The following is a 19100-nucleotide window of genomic DNA, read 5'->3' on the forward strand; positions in this document are numbered from 1 at the left end:
TCCTATGATAAGAACACTGACAATTCCTCCCCGTTCTCTTTCCAAATCCAAATGGCTAGGCGGCTGGGAGGCAGTGTGCAGGCCACCTGGGTAGAAGAGGTACCTGAGTATCCTGTGATGTCCATCGCCTTGAGGTTCCGACACTTGATCACTGTGAGGGTGAGCCTGCCCGCTGTGGGCAGGTAGCAGAGGGAGAACATGATCTCTCCCAAGTCCACGCTTTCCTGCAAAGAAGCACATAAGAGGGCAGATGAGGTGCACACAGTCCCCACACAGCCCCCATACAGCTGCTGTGGGGCCGCTCTGGGCAGAGTGGCACGTCTGCCCAGACCTAAGGGTCTGGCCTCCATGCAGGGTGGAACTGCATATAAGAGGCAATAATAACAATATTACCTCTTCAATAAAATTTATCCCCAACAATATCCCTTCTCAGATTCTGGACCTGGTCTTCGCCCTCCAGCTATGGCCTCACCTGCCCTACCTGAGCTCCTTGGCTGCAGCCTCCGCGCTACCAGCCCTCTTGTGTCCCAGCCCTTCTCTCCTCCTGCTCATCCTTCTCTGTCTCTGATCCTCTTAATCTCACCCCCCACCCTCCCTTCCAGGTCTGTGGTCATAACAGCCTCTTGCACAAGAAACACTCAGGTCATCGGATGTGTCCTTCCCCACCCCCCACCCCACCCCTGCCCCCAGCAGGTCTACCTCTGGCCCTCAGCTCAGTCCCTCTGTCTTGCCCACTTCCTTGCCTCTTCTCAAACACACTTAGCACTCCAACTCCCAGGCCTCAGTGTGGAGGCACAAGGAATGGTGACCCTGTTCGGGACACGCTGCCCACCAAGGAGATGTACACTCATCATTGTGTCAGGTCTGGGATCTACTTTGCCCTTTTCCCATAAATGTGGTTATCTTTCAAAAATAACACCAGCACAGAACACACCCTCTGTCACCAGATGCATCATAGCCAAGGGTCCCCAGCCAAGGAAGTTTCTGAGCAACAGGGATCAGGAAATCTTTAAGGATGGTGAGCATGTCCATCGATTGCATTAAATAGCAGTTTGCCAGACTGCTTCATCTTCCTGCCCCCCACCTGATGTAGGAGGGTGCTGTCACTGTGACATGGAGATGTTTCCTCTCTTAGGGCTCGGGGTGGAGGAGGAGAGGAGGTGGTCAGGGTTTGGAGTGGCTCTGATTTCAGAAGGGGCCATCCATTCGTACATTCAGTCAGTCAGTCAACAAACATGAATTGAGTACCTGGTGTGTACTAGGTGTCACTCTGGGTGCTGAAGATACGGGAGAGAATAAAAGAGACAAAAATCTCTGCCAGCTCTCGTGGAGCTTATATTTTACTAGGGCAAAGGACAAGAAAACAGGTAAATATATTAGATAGTCAAAAGTATAAAGGAGAAAAATGTAAGGCAGGCAAAGGGGATCTGAAATGCTCGTGGGAAAGGCCATAGTTGTTGGAATTTTAGACAGGAGGACTCCGGAAAGATAAGAGTCAAGGGTGACACCAAGGTTTTGTATCTTCTCCTCACAAACAACAGTCCTGGACTGGGGACCCCGAGAGACAGACAACTGAGAGTTGGTTCCCATCTAGAGAGTAATCCACGACTCCCTGACCCCTTCCAGAACAGGGGGTCTCGTGCGCTCCTCTAGGTGGCACTGATGCCCACCCTCTCCCTGGCCCAAGAAATTTGTCTTCTTTTTTTAAATCCCCCCTTCCCCCATGTCAAATGCCAGGTGTAGCAGGTGAATCCTTCCAGCCCCCTTAGAGGGATGAGGGCAGAGTGGGACCCGGTATGGAGGCAGCACCCCCTCCAGCACACAGAAGCCTGTGGCCCCACTGAGCCAGTCAGCCACGAGCTCCTGTGCTCTGCAATTTTCTTCCTCCAGCAGCATGTCCACCTGCGAGGCTCAGAGCCACTCTGTGAGGCAGGGAATACTGTCATTGTTCCCTCCATTTCACAGACACATAACTCAGTGTCTAAACTCAGGTGTCAGCTTTGCCCAGGCTGACACTGCTAGGGGGAGACACAGCTGGACCCCACTCTCAGGAGCGTGCTCCTTGCACCTGGTCTCTGAGCACCTTCCAGCTCACCCAGGGAGCACCTCAAGGTAACCTTGGTTCCTCTAGACCTTGGGCCACAACTCCATCCATGTGTCCATTTGTCCATCTGTTCAGATTTACTGAGAACCTGCTGGAGGCACCACGCTTTGTGGGGAATACACAGTCCCCCCTCAACACACACACAGTCTAGTGGGGTGTAATCAGTTAAAGGAAGACGCCAGGATCTCCATCACCCTCAGGTTCATCTCCTGTCTCCGGAGTCCCCTAGTCCAGGGAGGGAGACATAGGAAACGGCCCTGCGGCATGGTGTTGTGGGAGCCCGAAAGTCCCCTCCTGCAGCAGGGATCAGGTCAGCAGTACACCTGGGTGAAAGCTCAGTCTCTGACAGAGGCACTGAGGCACAAAGAGGCCCCCAACTCCCTTTATTTCCCTTAGAATCCTCCAAGGCTCCATCCCGCCCAAGTTAGAGAAACCCTTCCAGACTCAGTAACAGCAATAAGAACCCACACTACATATCATATGCTGACCACATGCCACGTCTTTTGCCAAACCATCTCAGGGAGTTTTACCACAGTCCTCTGAGGTGGGAGCTTTTATTACCCCTACTGCAAACAGAAGAAAATGACTGTTTTGGGAGTTAAGTAACTTGCCCAAGGTGGCGTGACTGTGAGCGCCCCGGTGCCAGACTTTCATAGATGGATGCCATCCTTGTCCCGTTTCTTAGCTTGCATTCAGTACCCGTAGCAGCTGGGTCCTGTCTTACCTCCTCACCTGCTTATTTCTCTTTATTCCTCTATGCCAACCCTCGGCTCTATGTGGCAGTTATAGCTTTAAACCCTTTTGCCAAAATGCCTCCTCTTTATCTTTGCTTGGACAACCTTATGCATCTAGCAGGGCTCAGGGCCACGTCCCCCGCAGGGATACTCACCCAGGGTCCAGCCACTGAGACACCTCTTCCCCACATCCCTGCAGCACTTCCTGCCGCCGAGCTGCTCACAGGCACGACCAAGCCCCTGCCGCTCTTTGCTGCAGTTGTGCCCCCCAACCAGTGTCTAATGACTGGAGGCCCCTTTGGGGCAGGGACTTGGCTTCACACCTACTTTCCCCTCAGAGGCCCTGATAGGACAAGAGGAGCTACATAAATGCCCCCAGAAGTGAATGGTTACATTTCAGCTAGAAGAACACTCGAAGGAGTGGTTCTCAGCATCGGTGTTATGATAAAGTTAGGACCCTGGGAAAGACTCTGGAAGCTTCTCTGGCCCCCCTGAGGAGGAGTGAACAAAAGGCTGCTGTCACCACTTTCCCACCACTGCTACCCTCCAGACGCAGAGTGGAGCTTTCCCGGGCTGCCATGTTGGAGGGCAGCCTGATGTTTATGGACTTGGGGGACCTGCCTGGGAAGATGAGGGGTGCTCAGTGCAAACAGAACCACTTCTAGGAACTGCTCTCAAGAGTGGCTCTCTCCAGGGAGAGCGTCAACCCAACAGGGCCCCCTCTTTTCTTCAGGGGTGCCCTTTCTCGATACGACTGTGAAAGGTGAGGCACGCGGTGCTGAGTCTGCAGTGTGGAGTGGAACCCCCCACACCACCCCACCGAACAGTGAACTGTTGCTGGGCCCAGACAAGGGGAAGGAGTGGCCCAAGGTGTCACTGTGACCTGGAGGCAGAGAGGACTCAGAGGCTAGGAGTCCCAAGGCCAAGCCCCAGAACCTTCTGCTCTGGCTGTCTGGGTCTCACCAGGCCAGATGGCAAGCTGGCTGCTCTTAGCTCAATGGATCCAGGGAACTATGGCTCCCCTGCCCGCACAGGCGGCAGAGGACAGGGTTATTTGATAAGGGAAAATAAATAGGCTGATTCTGAGTAAACAGAGAGATGAGGACTGAGGAAAGACAGTCGGCATCTCCTGGTAGCCACCTGCCTCTCTGGAAAGCCTGGCCCCAGCTCGACCCCACAGCTGCCTTTGCCAGGTCCTCCCTCTGCCCTGTCCCCACTTCTCAGGAGGTCTCAGACCCAGATCTGTGTGCCTTCTTAGCCTTTTATCCTCATTAAGGATATTTGAGATTTTGGCTTCAATAAAACCAGGGGTGTGACCTGGGCTGCAGAATAGCTGGGCGCTTATTGCTTTCATCTCTACCTGCTATCAGGGGACGCTGCCTTAGGGCCCCCGACTGCTAATGAGCTCTGCGGTGCTGGAGAGGTCACTTCTGTCCAGAAAGCAGCAGAAACCCACGTGGCCCTCTGGATTCCTAACCCAGGGGTTGCTGGGGTGGCTCCGAGCCCAAGGAGCAGCTGGCTAAAAGTCTCGGCTAGTGCTCAGAAGGGGTGGGCCCACTGCCAGGGGAGGGAGAGCCAGAATGGTGGCTCCTAGAGAAGTCAGTGCTTAAAGTGCAACCTGTCCACCTGACGACGCTGCCCATAATAGCAGCTGTCTCCCCCTGGTGGCAGTGTCCAGGTATCTGGGCAGGCAGTTTCTTAAAGGCCCATCCATTGCACAGCATTGCTCTTGCTGGACCCCCAGCTGCCCACTTGCAACAGCTCCTTAAAGCACTTCTCGGGCTGGCCGGGTGGCTCAGTTGGTTAACAGCTCAAGCTCTGAGCAACACAGTTATGGGTTCTATCCCCACATGTGCCAGTGAACTGCGCCTGAGCTGAGCCACCGCTGAGCTGCTAACAGGTGGCCAGATGGCTCAGCTGGTGACAGCACGTGTTCTTAACAACAAGGTTACTGGTTCAACTCCCACATGGGATGGTGGACTATGTCCCCCGGTAACTAGATTGAAAGTGGCGACTGGGCTTGGAGCTGAGCTTGCACCCTCCACAGTTAAGATTGAAGGACAACAACTTGACTTGGAGCTGATATTTCCTGAAAAAACACAATGTTCCCCTTCCCCAATTCCCCAACACTGTTCCCCTCCCCAATTCCCCAATAAAATCTTCAAAAACAAACAAACAAAAAAGGCAGTTCTCTTTCCATGATGTACTTGGCCCTGGGCATAGAAAACAAATCCCTGTTGCTGAGCTGCCCTGGGAAGAGTGGTGAACCACAGAGGCTCTTGTCCCTCTGCCACTAAACTAGCTTCGAGACCTTGGGCACGTCATTTCCCATCTCTGGGCTCCAGTCTATAAAATGGAGTTGTACTAGATGTTCTATCCTTAAGGTCTTTGCCTTAGCCATAAAACTAAAGATTCAAACTGGGAAACCTATCACCGACTGAGATGGCCCAAGGATGCCTGACTGGTGTCTATTGCCATGGAATCTAGCAACTTGGTTTTGAAATCCAAATGCTGTCTCATTCCTTCAGTCCCCATTGCCCCCAAGTGTTTTGTTCTTCTCCAGGGCTAGCTGCCTTCCTCCTCAACAAGCAATGAGTGGCGTCTATGCCTCTACCTCCGTCTTGGGAATCCAGGCTGAGAGAAGCAAGAACGATGTTTCTCCATCTCTTAGAGAACACTTCTAGTCTCTTAATCATTAAGTGGCTTGTCTGAATCTCATCATCAGCAGAGAAGCATCCGCTACTCTTTCAGGAAAGCCACAGGAGACCTAAAAGGATCTAGAAGCTCTGGGCAGAAAGTGCTGTTAGTTACGCTGGGGCAGGAGGGCCTGGAAGACAGAGACGGGATGGAAGCCAATTTGGCTCCAATGGATAAAGAAACATTCAGTGAGCTGCGGTGTGTGGAGGCCTGAGGCTTGGAATTGGGGGTGGCTATATGTCAGATGCGGAGAGGGGACACTGGGGTTGGGCCGACTCCTCTGGGGTCTACCCACACAGCACCATGACCTCCTCTCCAAAGCCCAGGCCTCGACCATAACTTTGGCATTGATTGTGGGGATTATACAGTGAATGCTGTGTTCTCACTAGATTGTGGACTCTTTGAAGGCAGGGATGGGGTCTGGTTTTACTTATCGTTATACTTCTCGTATCCAGCCCAGGGCCTGAGGCATAGTAAGTGCTCAGTAAATACCGACTGATGAATGAATGGTTGAGAATATGGATTTGGGGTCAGGCTCTCTGGGTCAAGCTCCAGCTCTGACTTTTATGAGTGTGACTTACTTAACCTTTCATAGTCTTGGTTTCCTAACCTGTAAAATGGGGCTAATAACAGTACCTACTTCTCAGGGTTGTTGCAAAGATTAAATGAAATCATGTGTGCAAAGCACCTAGCATAGTGCCTGGTACAGAGTAAGCACTCAGTAAGGATTAGCTGCTATTATAATTATTACTACTATACTTAATACTGTAATAAAGAGCTCATGGTCTTGGAGCAGGGGCAGGGAAGCAGAGGGCATATAAATAAGTGACACTGTTTGGTTTGATCAGTGCTGTAAGGGAGGTGTAGACAAGATGTGGGGGAGCAGAGGAGGAAACAAGAAATTCTGCCAGGGGTTTCAGGGAAGGCTTCCTGGAGGAGGTGATATTCGATAGAATCTGACAAGGTGAGTAAACAGAGTTTGCTAGCAGAAAAAAACAAGCAAAGGCTCCGTGGGTGCATAAAGACACAGAAGGAGGGGACATGAGAGGTTCCACGGGGCTGAAGGGCGAGATCCCCCCATCCCAGAGCATCCCAGATAAAGCTGGGAACAGGGCACAGCCCAGCTCATCTGTCTCATGGCCCAGACTTAGCAGCGTGCCATTCATTTGTTATCTACCTACTAAATGTTCACAAATGGGGGGAGACAGTAGTGATGGGACAGACAAAATCCCAGCCCTCCAGGAGCTTGTATTCTAGGGGAGAGAGACAAAATAAATGAACCAAGAGTATCCGAGGGCGGCAAGTGAACCAGTGACTTGAGAAAGGAGCACTGGGGGTCTGGCACGTGCCCTGGGAAATGAGGGGTGACTGGTGTGTAGAGGGGGAAAGGGAGAAGGGGAAGGGAGAAGGGAGTCAAGGGAGGCAGGGCCAAATCTCGGAGGCTTGGATTTTACTCCCTGTGAAAAGCAGAGTAGTTTCAAGCCTCAGCAAGCCCGTAGAGAATAGATGGCAGGGGCAAGGGAGGAAGCCAGAAGGATCCTTGACTGCTCTCACTCCTGCAGCCTTCACACCTTGTCACTCATCCAGCCATGCTGTCCTGCCTTCTAAGTGTCCCCAGGCTCGGAGGCTGTCTCCTTCCCTCCCATTTGCATTACCTGAGCTCCGACCCACACCACCTCCTGCCTGGACCTTGGAACTTTCTAACACCTGCCCTGCAACCTATCTCCTTTGCTGTAACTAAGGGTTGTCCTCCTGCTCAAAATCCTTCAGTGGTTCCCCATTCCCACTGGTTTTATAGTACGAAAACCTCTTGTTCAAATGAAATATTATCCAGAAGCTCAAATATATACACCCGATGAAAAGCGGCTCAGAGATAGGGCTCCCAGAGCTCCTACCTTTCACCCCATCAGCCTACCTCCTTGGAGCTTCTAGGAGTCAGCTTGAAAATCACGTATCCACAGAATCAAGTGACATTCAGGTGTCTTCAGGATTTGGCCCTTCCCTTTCTTGCCAGCCATTCTGTCCAGGGGGCCTACACTCCAGCCATAACTGTTAAAAGTTTATTGAGTGTTTGCTATGTGCCACCCTGTCCTAAGTGCTTATACATATTAAGCCACATAAGCTTCACCAAACCTTTATGAGATGAGCACTATTACTATCCCCATTGTCTACATGGAGACACTGAAGTACAGAGAGGTTATGCAACTGGCCCGAGGACACACAACTACTAAATGGCAGAGCTGGGATATAAACGTGTGTAGCCAGTCTGGAGAGCCCACAGCTTGAGCCACTACACCATCCTGCCTCTCTGTGACTCTCCCCTCCCAAGCACTCCGGGTTCTTTTGCACATCCATGCCTGCCCTGTTCTTCCACTGCCTGAGGTTACCTCTCCCTACCTCTGACTGCTCTGGGCTTTATATATTGTTTCCTCCTGTTGGGCCACCTCCCCTCACTCCCCTGTTCTGATTTGGGGGTGAGCCCTTGACTCTAAAGGCCTAGGGACAAGTGTTACAAGCACCCTGGAACAAAGACAAGGCATAGCTGTGACAAAATCTAGAGTCTGGTGACCTACTGGATGAGGGGGCTGCCGTGGAGGAGGGCGAAGACTGACACTCCGCCCGCCCTACACCCCCACGCTGGCTCAGCTCTCTGCTGGGAGAGGGGAGCCCAGGGTGTGGGGCTCCTTCCTGGGGTGCTGGGAGGGCTCCTGCTGTGACTGATGTGGGTTGGCTCCCTGCTTCTTCTCAGGCCAGAGTTTCCAGGGCTCCGGAGAGAATGCTGGGGGTGGCCGAGGTGGAAGGGCGGAAGCGTCTGCTGTGATGCTCCCAGCTCCCTGCTGGGTTCTGTTTGTTTGAGGCTCCAAGCCTGCTTTTGCTCTCAAGTGCTGTCTGCCCCACGGGCTTTGCAGCATCATGAATAAATGATGGAGGAGAACTGAGGCACCTTCAACAAACTCTACATACTCCAGCTGCAGCCTGTGGTGTGGACACTGAGAGCTCGGGACCCCGTAGAGAAGAGGGACCCTTCCAGCTCGCTTGGAGCTGGGAGGTGTGGGGGGAGATGGGTGAGATCCTCGTGGCTGGGTTTGGTCCCAAGGGATGGTTGAGAGACTAAAGCACATCAGCGGGAGGCAAATGTTTCTGTAACTGAGCATCTTCAGAGAAACAGATGGTTTTGTTCAGGCAACTTTTTCTCAGCCTCTCATTTGCAAACCTGCCCTTGAAAAAAGGTTCAGTGTTTCACATGCACCATTACTTTGGGGCAAATATCTGAGTCAGAATCACACTGGGAGGTATAGGTCTCTTCCTAATCACTTTTTAAAAGGCGGGTGGACAGGGAGAGGGGCTGGGGTGGGGTGGAAGGAGCATGAGGAGAGCGGAGTTGGGAGAAGTTCTAGAAGAGATGGAGGCAATGTCTGGTCAAGCTGGGAAGTCTGCCCATGGATGCTTGTCCATAAGAGGCCAGGGCTGAGGACCTTCCATCCACCAGCATTTTCATTAATGATACAGAGGAGTAAATGTCACATTAATTATGTTAATGATGAGACTCTGTCTTCATTTCTTGCCTCAGGTTGTCCTGCCATCCTGCCATGTGGCTGTCAGAGAGCTGTCAGTTTCCCCTGGTACAGCGGTGAGCATTCGATCTATGCCCCATGCAGGGCTGTGCGGCAGTGGCTCTCGGCAAGGTCCTGGTCCTGAGAAATGGTTCTGCCAACAGGTGAGGTGGGGGAGGCTAAACAGGCGGGACTTCGGTCTCAGCCAAGGGCACACACTTGAATTGCCAGTGACAGTGGCTTTAGCTTCATTTCTTTGCTGCCCCGAAGGCCTCAGCCTACTTCCCGCTCCAGACCTTCTAGAATCTCTCAGGGAGGCTGATCTATAAGAGCCTCTTTACAGCCTTTCATGGACTTGACCACCTGCTCTTGAAACATCCTCTTCCGTTCTCTTCCCAGGTCTCCGGCTGCTCCTTCCCCGTCTTTGCTCGACCCTCCTCCCATCCCTGCTTCTAAACGATGGAACTCAGCAGGACTCAGATCTGGGCCGTCTTCTCTCCTCACTCGTCCATAATGTTAATGTCCTTCTCCATGATCATGACTCCAAATTTATGGCCCCTTCACAGACCTGTCTCTAGACTCCAGACTCATATATGCAACACATCTCACTGTGGACATTGTACAGAAATCTAACACTTATCAGATGCTCAGAGGTGAACCTTGATCCTCCCTTTACATTCTCCTCTTGTTTCCCCAACTCAGGAAATGACCCTCCATCCACCTAGGTGCTCAAGTCAGAAACGAGACATCATGGCTAATGCCTGCCTTCCCTTCTTCTTTGCAGTTAGTTCATCACCAAGTCCTGTCAATTCTATCTCCAAATTCCATCTCTCGTCTACCCGCTTCTTTCCATCTCCATGGCCGCCCAGAGGGCCATCTCCTCTCTCACCTGCCCGCAGGCAACCACCTTGAACCTACCTCCCTGTTTCCCTTGGTTCTCCTGCCTCATTTTCCACACAGCAGCCAGAGTGCTCTTTCAAAATTGTAAGACAGATCATACCACCCCTCTGTTGAAAACCCTCCAATGGCTTCCCCTTGCACTAGGAATAAAACTCCAAGCCCTTACCAAGACCTACAGGGCCCTACATGATTGGGGCCCAGCTCTTCACCCTCACCCCTGCCATAGCCTCTTTGCCATACTGCAGCTTCTTAGGCTTCCATTCAGCTCATTAAGTGTCCCAGGTTCTTACTGCCCCCAGGACTTTGCACCCTGTGCGCCCTCTGTTTGATCACTGTGGCCTCAAAGTCTGGAAGACTGTATCAGCTTTTACTCCATTTCTCTTCTCCAAAGCCAAGAAACTTGGTTTCCTTGGCCTTCCAAAGTTCCCAGTCATTTTGGCCTCATCTAGACCACGATAGTCATCAACAAAGAACTTTCAATTGAGCATCTGGTGGGAAACTGGGGTCTTGGCTCTTCATCAAACCAGAGGGCAGGAATCACAAGTCTGCTATTAGGGAATAGTATAAACAGCCCCAAGGGGGGATGCATGAGTTTGGGGGGCAGAACCCGGGGTTCAAATGCTGCCTTGCTGCTTTCCAATGGCGTGATTGTGAAAGTCATTGAACTTTTCCAACCCTCTCTAACAAAGCATCAGGCACCTTCGAGGTGGCCCCATCAGGCAGCTGCTCTGAGCCTCTGATTTGCAGGCACATGAGGAAGACTTTACCAACTGCTAGTAGAAAAATCAAGTTTCACTCAGAGCACACATGCAATCTGTTGGTAAGCCTCCCATTCTCCTGACATGTTGGGGCTGGTCGTGGCCCTGAACCCACTGGGTGTGCTGTCCACCAAGCCTCTCAAGGTGTGACCCGTGGATGCCTGAGTCAGCAAGAGGAGAAGGAGGGGCAGCTGCCTTGAGTGTGTCCCTGAGTGAGGACATCTTCCAGCCTGGGTTTCAGAGGCCACAGCTCCTGACTTTAGGGCCCATGGGAAGCTAAGCTGGTTTGTGGGTTACGTCTTTCTTCCCTCCAGACCTGGGCTTCCCCACCCATCAACACCTTTAGCCAGTAGGGTTAGGGAAGGCATCTTGTGGGTCCTCTCAGGCTCCAGGCTCCAGCTCAGGTGTTTCCAGCCACAGGATGCACTTAGGGCTGACACTGAACTTGGAGCTAGGAGACCTGGGTTCAAATCCCAGCTCTGCTGCTAACCAGTGGCGTGAGCTAGGGTGAGCCGTGGTGCCTCCCTGGGCAGTGGCTTCCTCAGCTGTAAAGTGAAAGCATCTTGCCAGATGACCTCACTTTCTCATCAATAAAACGGGGTTAACCATGAGAATGAATGAACGTGCGCACTTAAACCCCTTGCTTCATGTCTAGTACAGAGCACTCTTCAGATGTGTCGTCAAATGCCGAGGCTCCTTGCTGCTTTGTCCTGTTGTGGAGCTATGTCTGGGGCTGGCTTCAGCCATCTCCATACTGCATGGTGACAATGCACCACAGGAAGGAGAACCAGGTGGTGGGAAGGAAGGAAGGACAGGGGGCAGGGAGCATGGCTCCTTCACAACTAGAGGTGGCCGGGAAAGTACAGAGCTCTGTGCCAGGAGGTGGTTCGGAACCAGGCCCCAGGCCTCCCTTCCCCCCTCTGCTCGCCCAGGGGCTCAAAGATGAAACACCAAATTAGCTTCATTATTGTAACGCCTCCAAAAATTATAGGCCATATATTCTGCCAGAGGCAGCTAATGTCTCCCATTGGTGAGCAGATGACAACTAATGGTTATTTCCTTTCTTCCAGGCACCGAGTGCAGAGTGGCAGAGACACAGAGACTCAGGCCAGGAGGCTTCCCCTGGGGTGGGGAGGGAGGGATCCCTGGAGCCCGGCTCCTGCCCATTCCTGTCCCAGAGCCATGGCTGGCAGGTGCCTGGTCTCCATAGCGGAAGTTCTTCCAGGTCCTTCCTACCCTCTTAGAGGGAACTGCCTCTTGGCACTGGCTGAGCCTGGCAGAGTCCGGTCTGGCATGAAGGCAAGGCCGTACCCCAGCCCCCTAGACTGAGCATCCCCAGGGTTCCTGCCAAGGCTGATGTTGCTTTGCTAAGGGGCCTGCTGTCACCCGGATCTCCCCTCCTCTCAGGCTCTTTCACAGCAGCCAGGGTTTCCTCTTGCACCTCTTTCTCCCTCCCCCACCCCCATTTGCCTCTCCTGTCACATCAGCCAGAACCATCTCCTGTCTGTCAGCTCAGGGCCACTTTCTTCAAGAGGATAGGCCTCAGACAGGAGTGGAAACAGCCTGTCCCCAGACAGACCCAGGCCCCTTCCTGCTGGGCAGGGCAACGGGAAGTTAGATTCCAGGACCTGGGGCAGCTCAGTATTCACTGCCATCCACGTACCCCACCACTCTGCAAAGCACCCAGTCGCACTAGAAGCACCCAGTCGCACCCCCTTCTTAGAAGCTAAGGTGGGACCTCGGTCTCTTGAAAGAGTTCCTAACTGAGCACCTTCCACAGTTAGTAGTTTCAGAATGAAAACCTCTCTGTGATAATCAGTGTAAGAGCTAACTGATATTGTAAAAGCATCCTTAAATATCACAAAGGTCCCTTCTTATTTACAGATCAGAAAACCCAGGCTTTGAAAATCTGCATGGCCGAGTTGATGCTAGATGGAGTTTTCCAACTCCTAGACCACTTTGGAATCCCTCTCTCTCACTTTCCAATTTCATTCCACACGTACATATTTATGAAGGCCGGGGGTAAGGGCTACAAGGGACACACAAATAGACAAGACCCATAGGTGGTAGGAGGAAGCTGAGAGCCCTGGATTCCAGGGACTGCCTACCTCTACCACAGTAACGATGGTTACCAGGAAGAACCTGGAAGACATTTCTTGTACCTAGTAGTCACTGAGCACTTGCCATACCTCAGGCACTTGGCTAGGAGCTCTGTTTATGGAGAAGGGATTATTTTACAGATGAGGACACAAGCCCGGAGATGGTCACAGAGGTTTAACCAGCCACCATGCTAAAGGCTTGAACCCACACAGCCAGGCCGTCTCACCCACCATGACAAACCAGCTCAGCTTTCGGAAGGGTTGTCCTAGGGAATCCTGTTCATGACACGCACTACTCAATATTTTGGTTTCCGCAAATGGTTTCAGAGCCCTGATTAAGTAGCATGGGACAGTGCTTTATATATGTTATCTCAGTTTCTCGTTTTTATAAATCTTTTTAGAAGAATCTAATTTGTCCCCACAAATTTGTGAACTAGGTTTTATAATTACTCCCACTTTGCAGACAAAGAAACTGAGGCTTAGAGATGTTAGAAGCCTCGACCTAATGCTTCAGGTCAGATGTGCACCTCCCCTGGGCTGTGTCTGGATGGCAGGGCACGTATGTTGTGTGGTGGCCTCTCCGAACTGCATTTGATGTTCTGTCATGCATCCTTGTGCCACATTTGTATGATGATTTAAACTTATTATAGCTTTGATCGTGCTATAGCTTTGATCGTGCTTGCATGCTAGCTAAATCCTTTTTGGAGCCACACAAAGTGACAGACAAAAATAAACAAAAGTTTTTATTACTTGCTTCAGACAGTTTGCTTAGTCTCTCTTAGCTTAGTTGTCTCTATCTGCAGGGTTAGGGTAATACCCCTACATACTTGCTGAGGATAAAATGAGACAAGTGTGCAAAAAGCTCACAGCTAGGTGAATTTGTGGGGACAAATTCAACAGCTAGGTGGACCTGTTAGTACTATGGCTATTAATTGGAGGATGGGGTCCCTGCCCCTGGGGCCCCTGCACCAGGGATTGGTGAGGAGGGTCTGGCGGGCTGGGACCCAGTCCTACGTATCAGGAAGACACCCAGAGCTGCTGATGGGTATGTCAGAAAGGCCCAGTATGGCCCTGGTTGGGGAACAGAGCTCTGCCAGACCTCACACTTCCCATACCTGGAGGCAGGGCCTTATTTGAAGTTGTCCCTGCTGCTCTCCCCACCGGGGAGCCAACTGGCTGAAGAAGGACAGGTGATGACCCCAGGGCCACCCGGGCCCCCAGAAGAAGGTCAACAGTTCACTGTGAGGGCTCCCCAGAGAGTCTTCCAGCCTCCACCTCATCACCTGGGCAGAGGAGACCAGCAGCCCCTCTCACTACTCACGTCTCAGGGAACTCAGGGACTTGCTGATCATAGATAAATGGCGGCCGTGGTCTATGGTGAGAAGGCAGGTGCAGCGTCCACCAGATCCATGAGGCTGTCTTCACGAACCGTCCCCCCACCCCTGCCTTGGCACTGCACACCCAACAATCTCCTTCATCCTGTTTCCCACATAAATTCTTCCCTTCTTTCCAGCATTCTTCCAGAATCACTTAATCCCAGAAACTCCCAGGCCAAGGCACAATTCTCTCTTGTCTCCAGAGCGTTCCTACCCCCTCATTGCATTCACGTGATGTTTCTAAGCAAGGGGCAGACGCTGGATTTCATCACAACATTAATGGAGGTTATCTGTGGATAATTGGCTTACAGTGGATAGTATTTCTTTTTCGGTGGCTTTCTGCATTTTCCAAAATATCTAAAACAAGAACATAAAACTTTGCCTTGAGGCAAGGAAGGGTAAACTATATTACAGACATATTGCTTTTAAAGAAAATAATCTCGGTTAGGGTTCTCTGTTCTATCACTTTAAATTGTGGGACTCTGGGGAATTTCCTCAGTTTGCCTGGCCTATGAAATAAAAAAAACTAATTCCTTACTGCACTGGGAGGGTTAAATGAGATGCTGTATTTGGAAAGTGCTTTATAAACATGCTGGGTATTACCGTTCTTAAAATCAGGGGCAATAAACAGTGACAAGAACGTCTAAGGGCCCTTTCTCACTGATATTTTATTATAGCCTCTTCAAAATCTTGTGAAGTACAGGTTATTTTCCACATTTTGCTAATGAGGAAACAGAGAGGTGATGGGATTTGTCTGAGGCCACACAGCAGGGCCAGGACTCAAACCCTGGTCTCCTGACTCCAAGTCCTGCTTATATGCAGGTTTTTGCGGCCTGGCACCCTGTCTGTCTAATGCCTTGCAATCCTGACTGAGACCAGAGAGGACTGCGTGGTGTTGAACAACTTTGCTCCCGTATCAGTGCTTCAACTTCCCCATGAATGAAACAAAGAGATAATCATTCCCCTCCATTCTCAGCACACAGGAGACACAACCTGAAATGGAGGCAGTTGTGGGTTTATTCTAACTAGTCATACGGGTATCTAATAGGTTGCATAATCTTCAGGGCATGGGATCTTCCAGAAATTCTTTTCCAAATGCAGTTTTTTAGGGCAAAGAGTGTCCTGCCCTGCGCTGGGGGCTGGAGTCCTCTGGGAAAGGGGAAGTGACAAAAAACCAATCAAACTAGCTTGTGTCAGGGATCCATCGTGTGTGTGTGTGTGTGTGTGTGTGTGTGCGTGCGCGCGCGCGTGCATACGCACACGTGTTGTCCTGGGGTCTGGCCCAGGGAAGTCCAGGCTGACTCCAGCTGGCCAGACTCAGGTGGGTGCAAACTCTGCTGAGATTCTCCCCTCCTGTCTCGCTCAGCCAGAGTTTCTCCGGTAAAAATCGTCACCCAAATAGAGTTGGAGAAAACAATTTTCCTTAGGGATCACTCATTCCCTTTAGAGAGTTAGGCGTCTGCCCAGTCTTGGGTAGGATTTATTAAGACTGAAAAAAACCCTGTCAGCAGAAATTGGAATTACAGTGACACCGGATGCCTGCCTTTTTCCCTGGCCTTTCTCCCAGCCCTCCCCAGACCAACTAAAAAGGCCCAAAAGCAAGAAGAAAGTTTGGTCCCCATGGTTCCCCCCTTAACAGTCACCTCAGAGCCCTAATTCCCACTTTCAAAATGCCTATCCAGGGTCTGCCCTCTCAGAGCACCTTGTCAGCTCCAGGATTTTCCCGAATTACACTTCCCTTACCCCACTGCTCTCTAGGCACTCAAGACTTAGCTGTTCTATGTACCTGCCTTGCTGCTTTTTCACATCCGGCTAAGTCACAGTTAATCAGATGTATTGGTTTTGGGGAGATGGTAAGGAGGGCTTTTTTGAGTGTCACTCTAGGAGGGCCCTTAGAGAGTGACTCAGCTGGAGATCGTTTCTGACAAAGTGGGGGAGGCATTTTCAAGCAGATGCCTCAAGTCACAAAGCCAACCTGTCCCCAACTTCTCATGAAGGGAAACGTTTATCATGGCTTCATGACACATCATCAGAGCTGTTGTTCTCCCTGGAAGACGGACTATTCCTAGCACATGGCCCAATGTGTCACTACAGAGATCTGAGTCAACCAAAGGCTCGCAGTGGAAGTGGACTCAGGCCCCTAGGGAAGGAGCCCCACATGGGTCAGTCCTGGGGCAACCTCTCCCCACCCCTCCCCACAAAGACCTGGCTCCCTTATTCAAAGTAGCTGCCTTCCTGAGGGCAGTAGGGAGGGTCTCTGGAGGGAGTTTGCCAGGCGCAGATGGGGCAGAAGCAGTAGCCCCTTGAGTTGTCCCATCAGGTTCCGCCCTGCACTCTTTAAAGGAAATCGCCACAGACAATGCCAAGGGCACGCAGGTAGAAGACCTTGGGAGCCTCTTACCACTGGGCTCCAGCCCAGAGGGTCTGGGACAATTTCACAGGCCTCTCCCCTCCCTGGGGTTTTCTCTGGCAGCTCCCCGCTCATTTCTGGGGAGTTGCATCCTCTCATTTCTCCACATTGTGGTTTCCTAAGAGCTTGTGTCCTTCCTGGTTAAGACCCCATCCAATCCTTCCATAGGCCTGAGGCCTCCCACTTAGGCCTCATTTTGGTGGGAAATGTTGTTTCATTCTCAGCCCACTGGCAGGCCTGGGAGAGTAGAGAGGAAAAGTGTCCCCCCATCTCAGATGGAAACTCCACCTGTCCCCCTTAGGCAAAGCTTCTTCCACATACAGAGGGTGCCAAAAAAATGTACACATTTTAAGAAAGGAAAAAACTGTGTTAAAATTGTAATACTCAATATATACCGATAACAAAAGATGAATACAAGTCACACTTGACTTCTGCAATTACAAGAGGTGCTCAAAGTGGTTACCATCAGCGTCCAGACACTTCTCATCATGTGAACGACTGCTTGAGCATAGATAACATCTCTTAAAATGTGTATACATTTTTTTGGCACCCTGGGTGTACAGGGATGGCCCTACCTGCCCCTTTATAGGCTCCCAGAATTCCAGTGGCCTTAGAAGTTCTTAGGTAATAAGAGAAAACAAATACCATTTGCCACAATTAAAACCACAATTGTCTTCTCTGGAGGGTAGAGATTGGCAAAAGAAATATGTCAACTTCAGGGTTCCACTTTTCCTGGAGAAGACAGCCCTGTTACTCAACTGAACACCTTGTTGGGTTCTGCATGTTCAGAGATGGAGCTAGAGAGAACTAAGCTTCCCTGGAGTGATTTAAATAGGGATGCTGGTTGTTTGCGATTGAGACCTGGAATCCGGGGGAAGGTGGGGAGGAGCCAAGAGGATGATGGGAGCTGGCCTTCTGTGGGAGGCATGGGGTGAGAAGCCCTGGGGCGGGTGCCCACCAGCAGTCTCTGAGCCATGGGAGGCTCTTCACTGGGCAGTGGGAGGGCAAAAACCCAGTTCCCATGACAACACACCTCCATTGGAAGCACTACTACTCACTTTGGGTTGCATGGGTTGGCGTGGAGCTGAGCTTGTGTCTAGTGACTGGGTCAGTGAAGGAAAAGCCACTGGAGGCTGAGAGGAGGACATTTCAGAAAAGGCAGATAAAGAGAGCCAGGGGGAGCAGGAAAACACCTGCTTTCCCCATCCCAGGAGAGGTGGGACCTTGGGGAGAGCCCTCTGAGCCAGCACCTGACAGCCAGCAAGAAGAGTTAGGAGCAAATACAATGTAGCCAACTCACCTGGGTTTGACTCCTGGCTCTGCCTCATGGCTTTGTGACTTTGAGCAGGTTGCCTGAGTTTCCTCCTCTGAAAACTGGGGATAATAATGGTACCCACCCTCAGGGTGGTGGTGAGCATTCACTGTAAGCCATGGCACTTAGAGCCAGCCCACAGGAGGCAGAGAGGCCCCAGCTGACACCCTACTTACATCTGCAAGCAGAATTCTGCACCTAGACGGTAATCTGAGTCTTGTTCCCTCATCTGTTCCTCATCTCACCTCGACTGCCTCCCACCCCACACATACTCAGACACGTGATTTCTGATCACAATATAAAACTAGCCTCATAGTCAAGGATGTTGCTGCCCTCCCTGAATGCCAAGCTGGGCCAAGGCCAGCATGGTAGAGCTCTACTACGACAGACAGGGGGTTTTCTGAAGCAATCACTGGTATTTCCCATGCCATTGAGAATGACAGCAACACCAGCCTGCTCTAGCCAGATAGGAGTGAACATTCAAACATTCTGCCCAGCCCCTCCCATTCCAGGGGCTGTCTCCCTGCTCTAATTCCCTCATCCCAAGGCCAAGTGGAAAGCAGACTCCATGGAAAACCCTCCATCCCAAGTTTCACTGCAGCCCTAAAGAGACCCTCAAGTCTCTCTTTGTCCAGAAAGGAAGACATTAAATATTCATGGAAAATAAATAGGCATCAATTCAGACATAAGAGAAAAATGTGGCTACAGGGGATGACTGATAAGTGTGGATGAGGGCCAGATGGGCACAGTGTTGGCAGGGGAGTGGGGTGGACAGAGGCTGACTGCTGGAGACATCACATTTTTCTACATTGCTGCTGACACTAAAACACCATAAAAAATAAGCCAGTAACTGGATAAGGCTGACCTTCCTCCTCCAAGGTATAAATATTTATGTGCAGTGGGGAGGCTTTGAGGTCAGGGGTTAGTTGGCTTAGGGGCCAAGGTACTTTGACAAATGCCTCTCTTTCCTCCTTGGCTTTCTGGCGGATGTTGCCTTCTGGTTTGCTTATCTCTAGTCTCCGTAGAGAAAGGAAGTCTCTTGTATGGAAGGGACTGATCACTGGCAGAGAGAATATCATCTTTGCTTTGTGCCTTCATGCCTTGGACTCCAGGTCCTCCTTTGGCCCTCTTTCCTACAGCCTAGACAGGCTCAGGG

General features: G+C 51.3%; 1 protein-coding gene across 3 annotated transcripts in view; it reads right to left on the reverse strand.

Annotated features, from left to right (window-relative positions):
- The window catches only part of SYT6 (synaptotagmin 6), a 57042-nt gene that overhangs the window by 14270 nt on the left and 23672 nt on the right, over window positions 1-19100 (reverse strand). For all 3 annotated transcript variants that reach the window (XM_019659155.1, XM_019659152.1, XM_019659153.1), the window contains exon 4: window positions 104-224. In XM_019659155.1, coding sequence (XP_019514700.1) covers window positions 104-224 — 121 coding nt within the window. The remainder of the gene's footprint in view (window positions 1-103; window positions 225-19100) is intronic.

Source organism: Hipposideros armiger, unplaced genomic scaffold, assembly GCF_001890085.2.
Source record: "Hipposideros armiger isolate ML-2016 unplaced genomic scaffold, ASM189008v1 scaffold_297, whole genome shotgun sequence".
Lineage (NCBI taxonomy): Eukaryota > Metazoa > Chordata > Mammalia > Chiroptera > Hipposideridae > Hipposideros > Hipposideros armiger.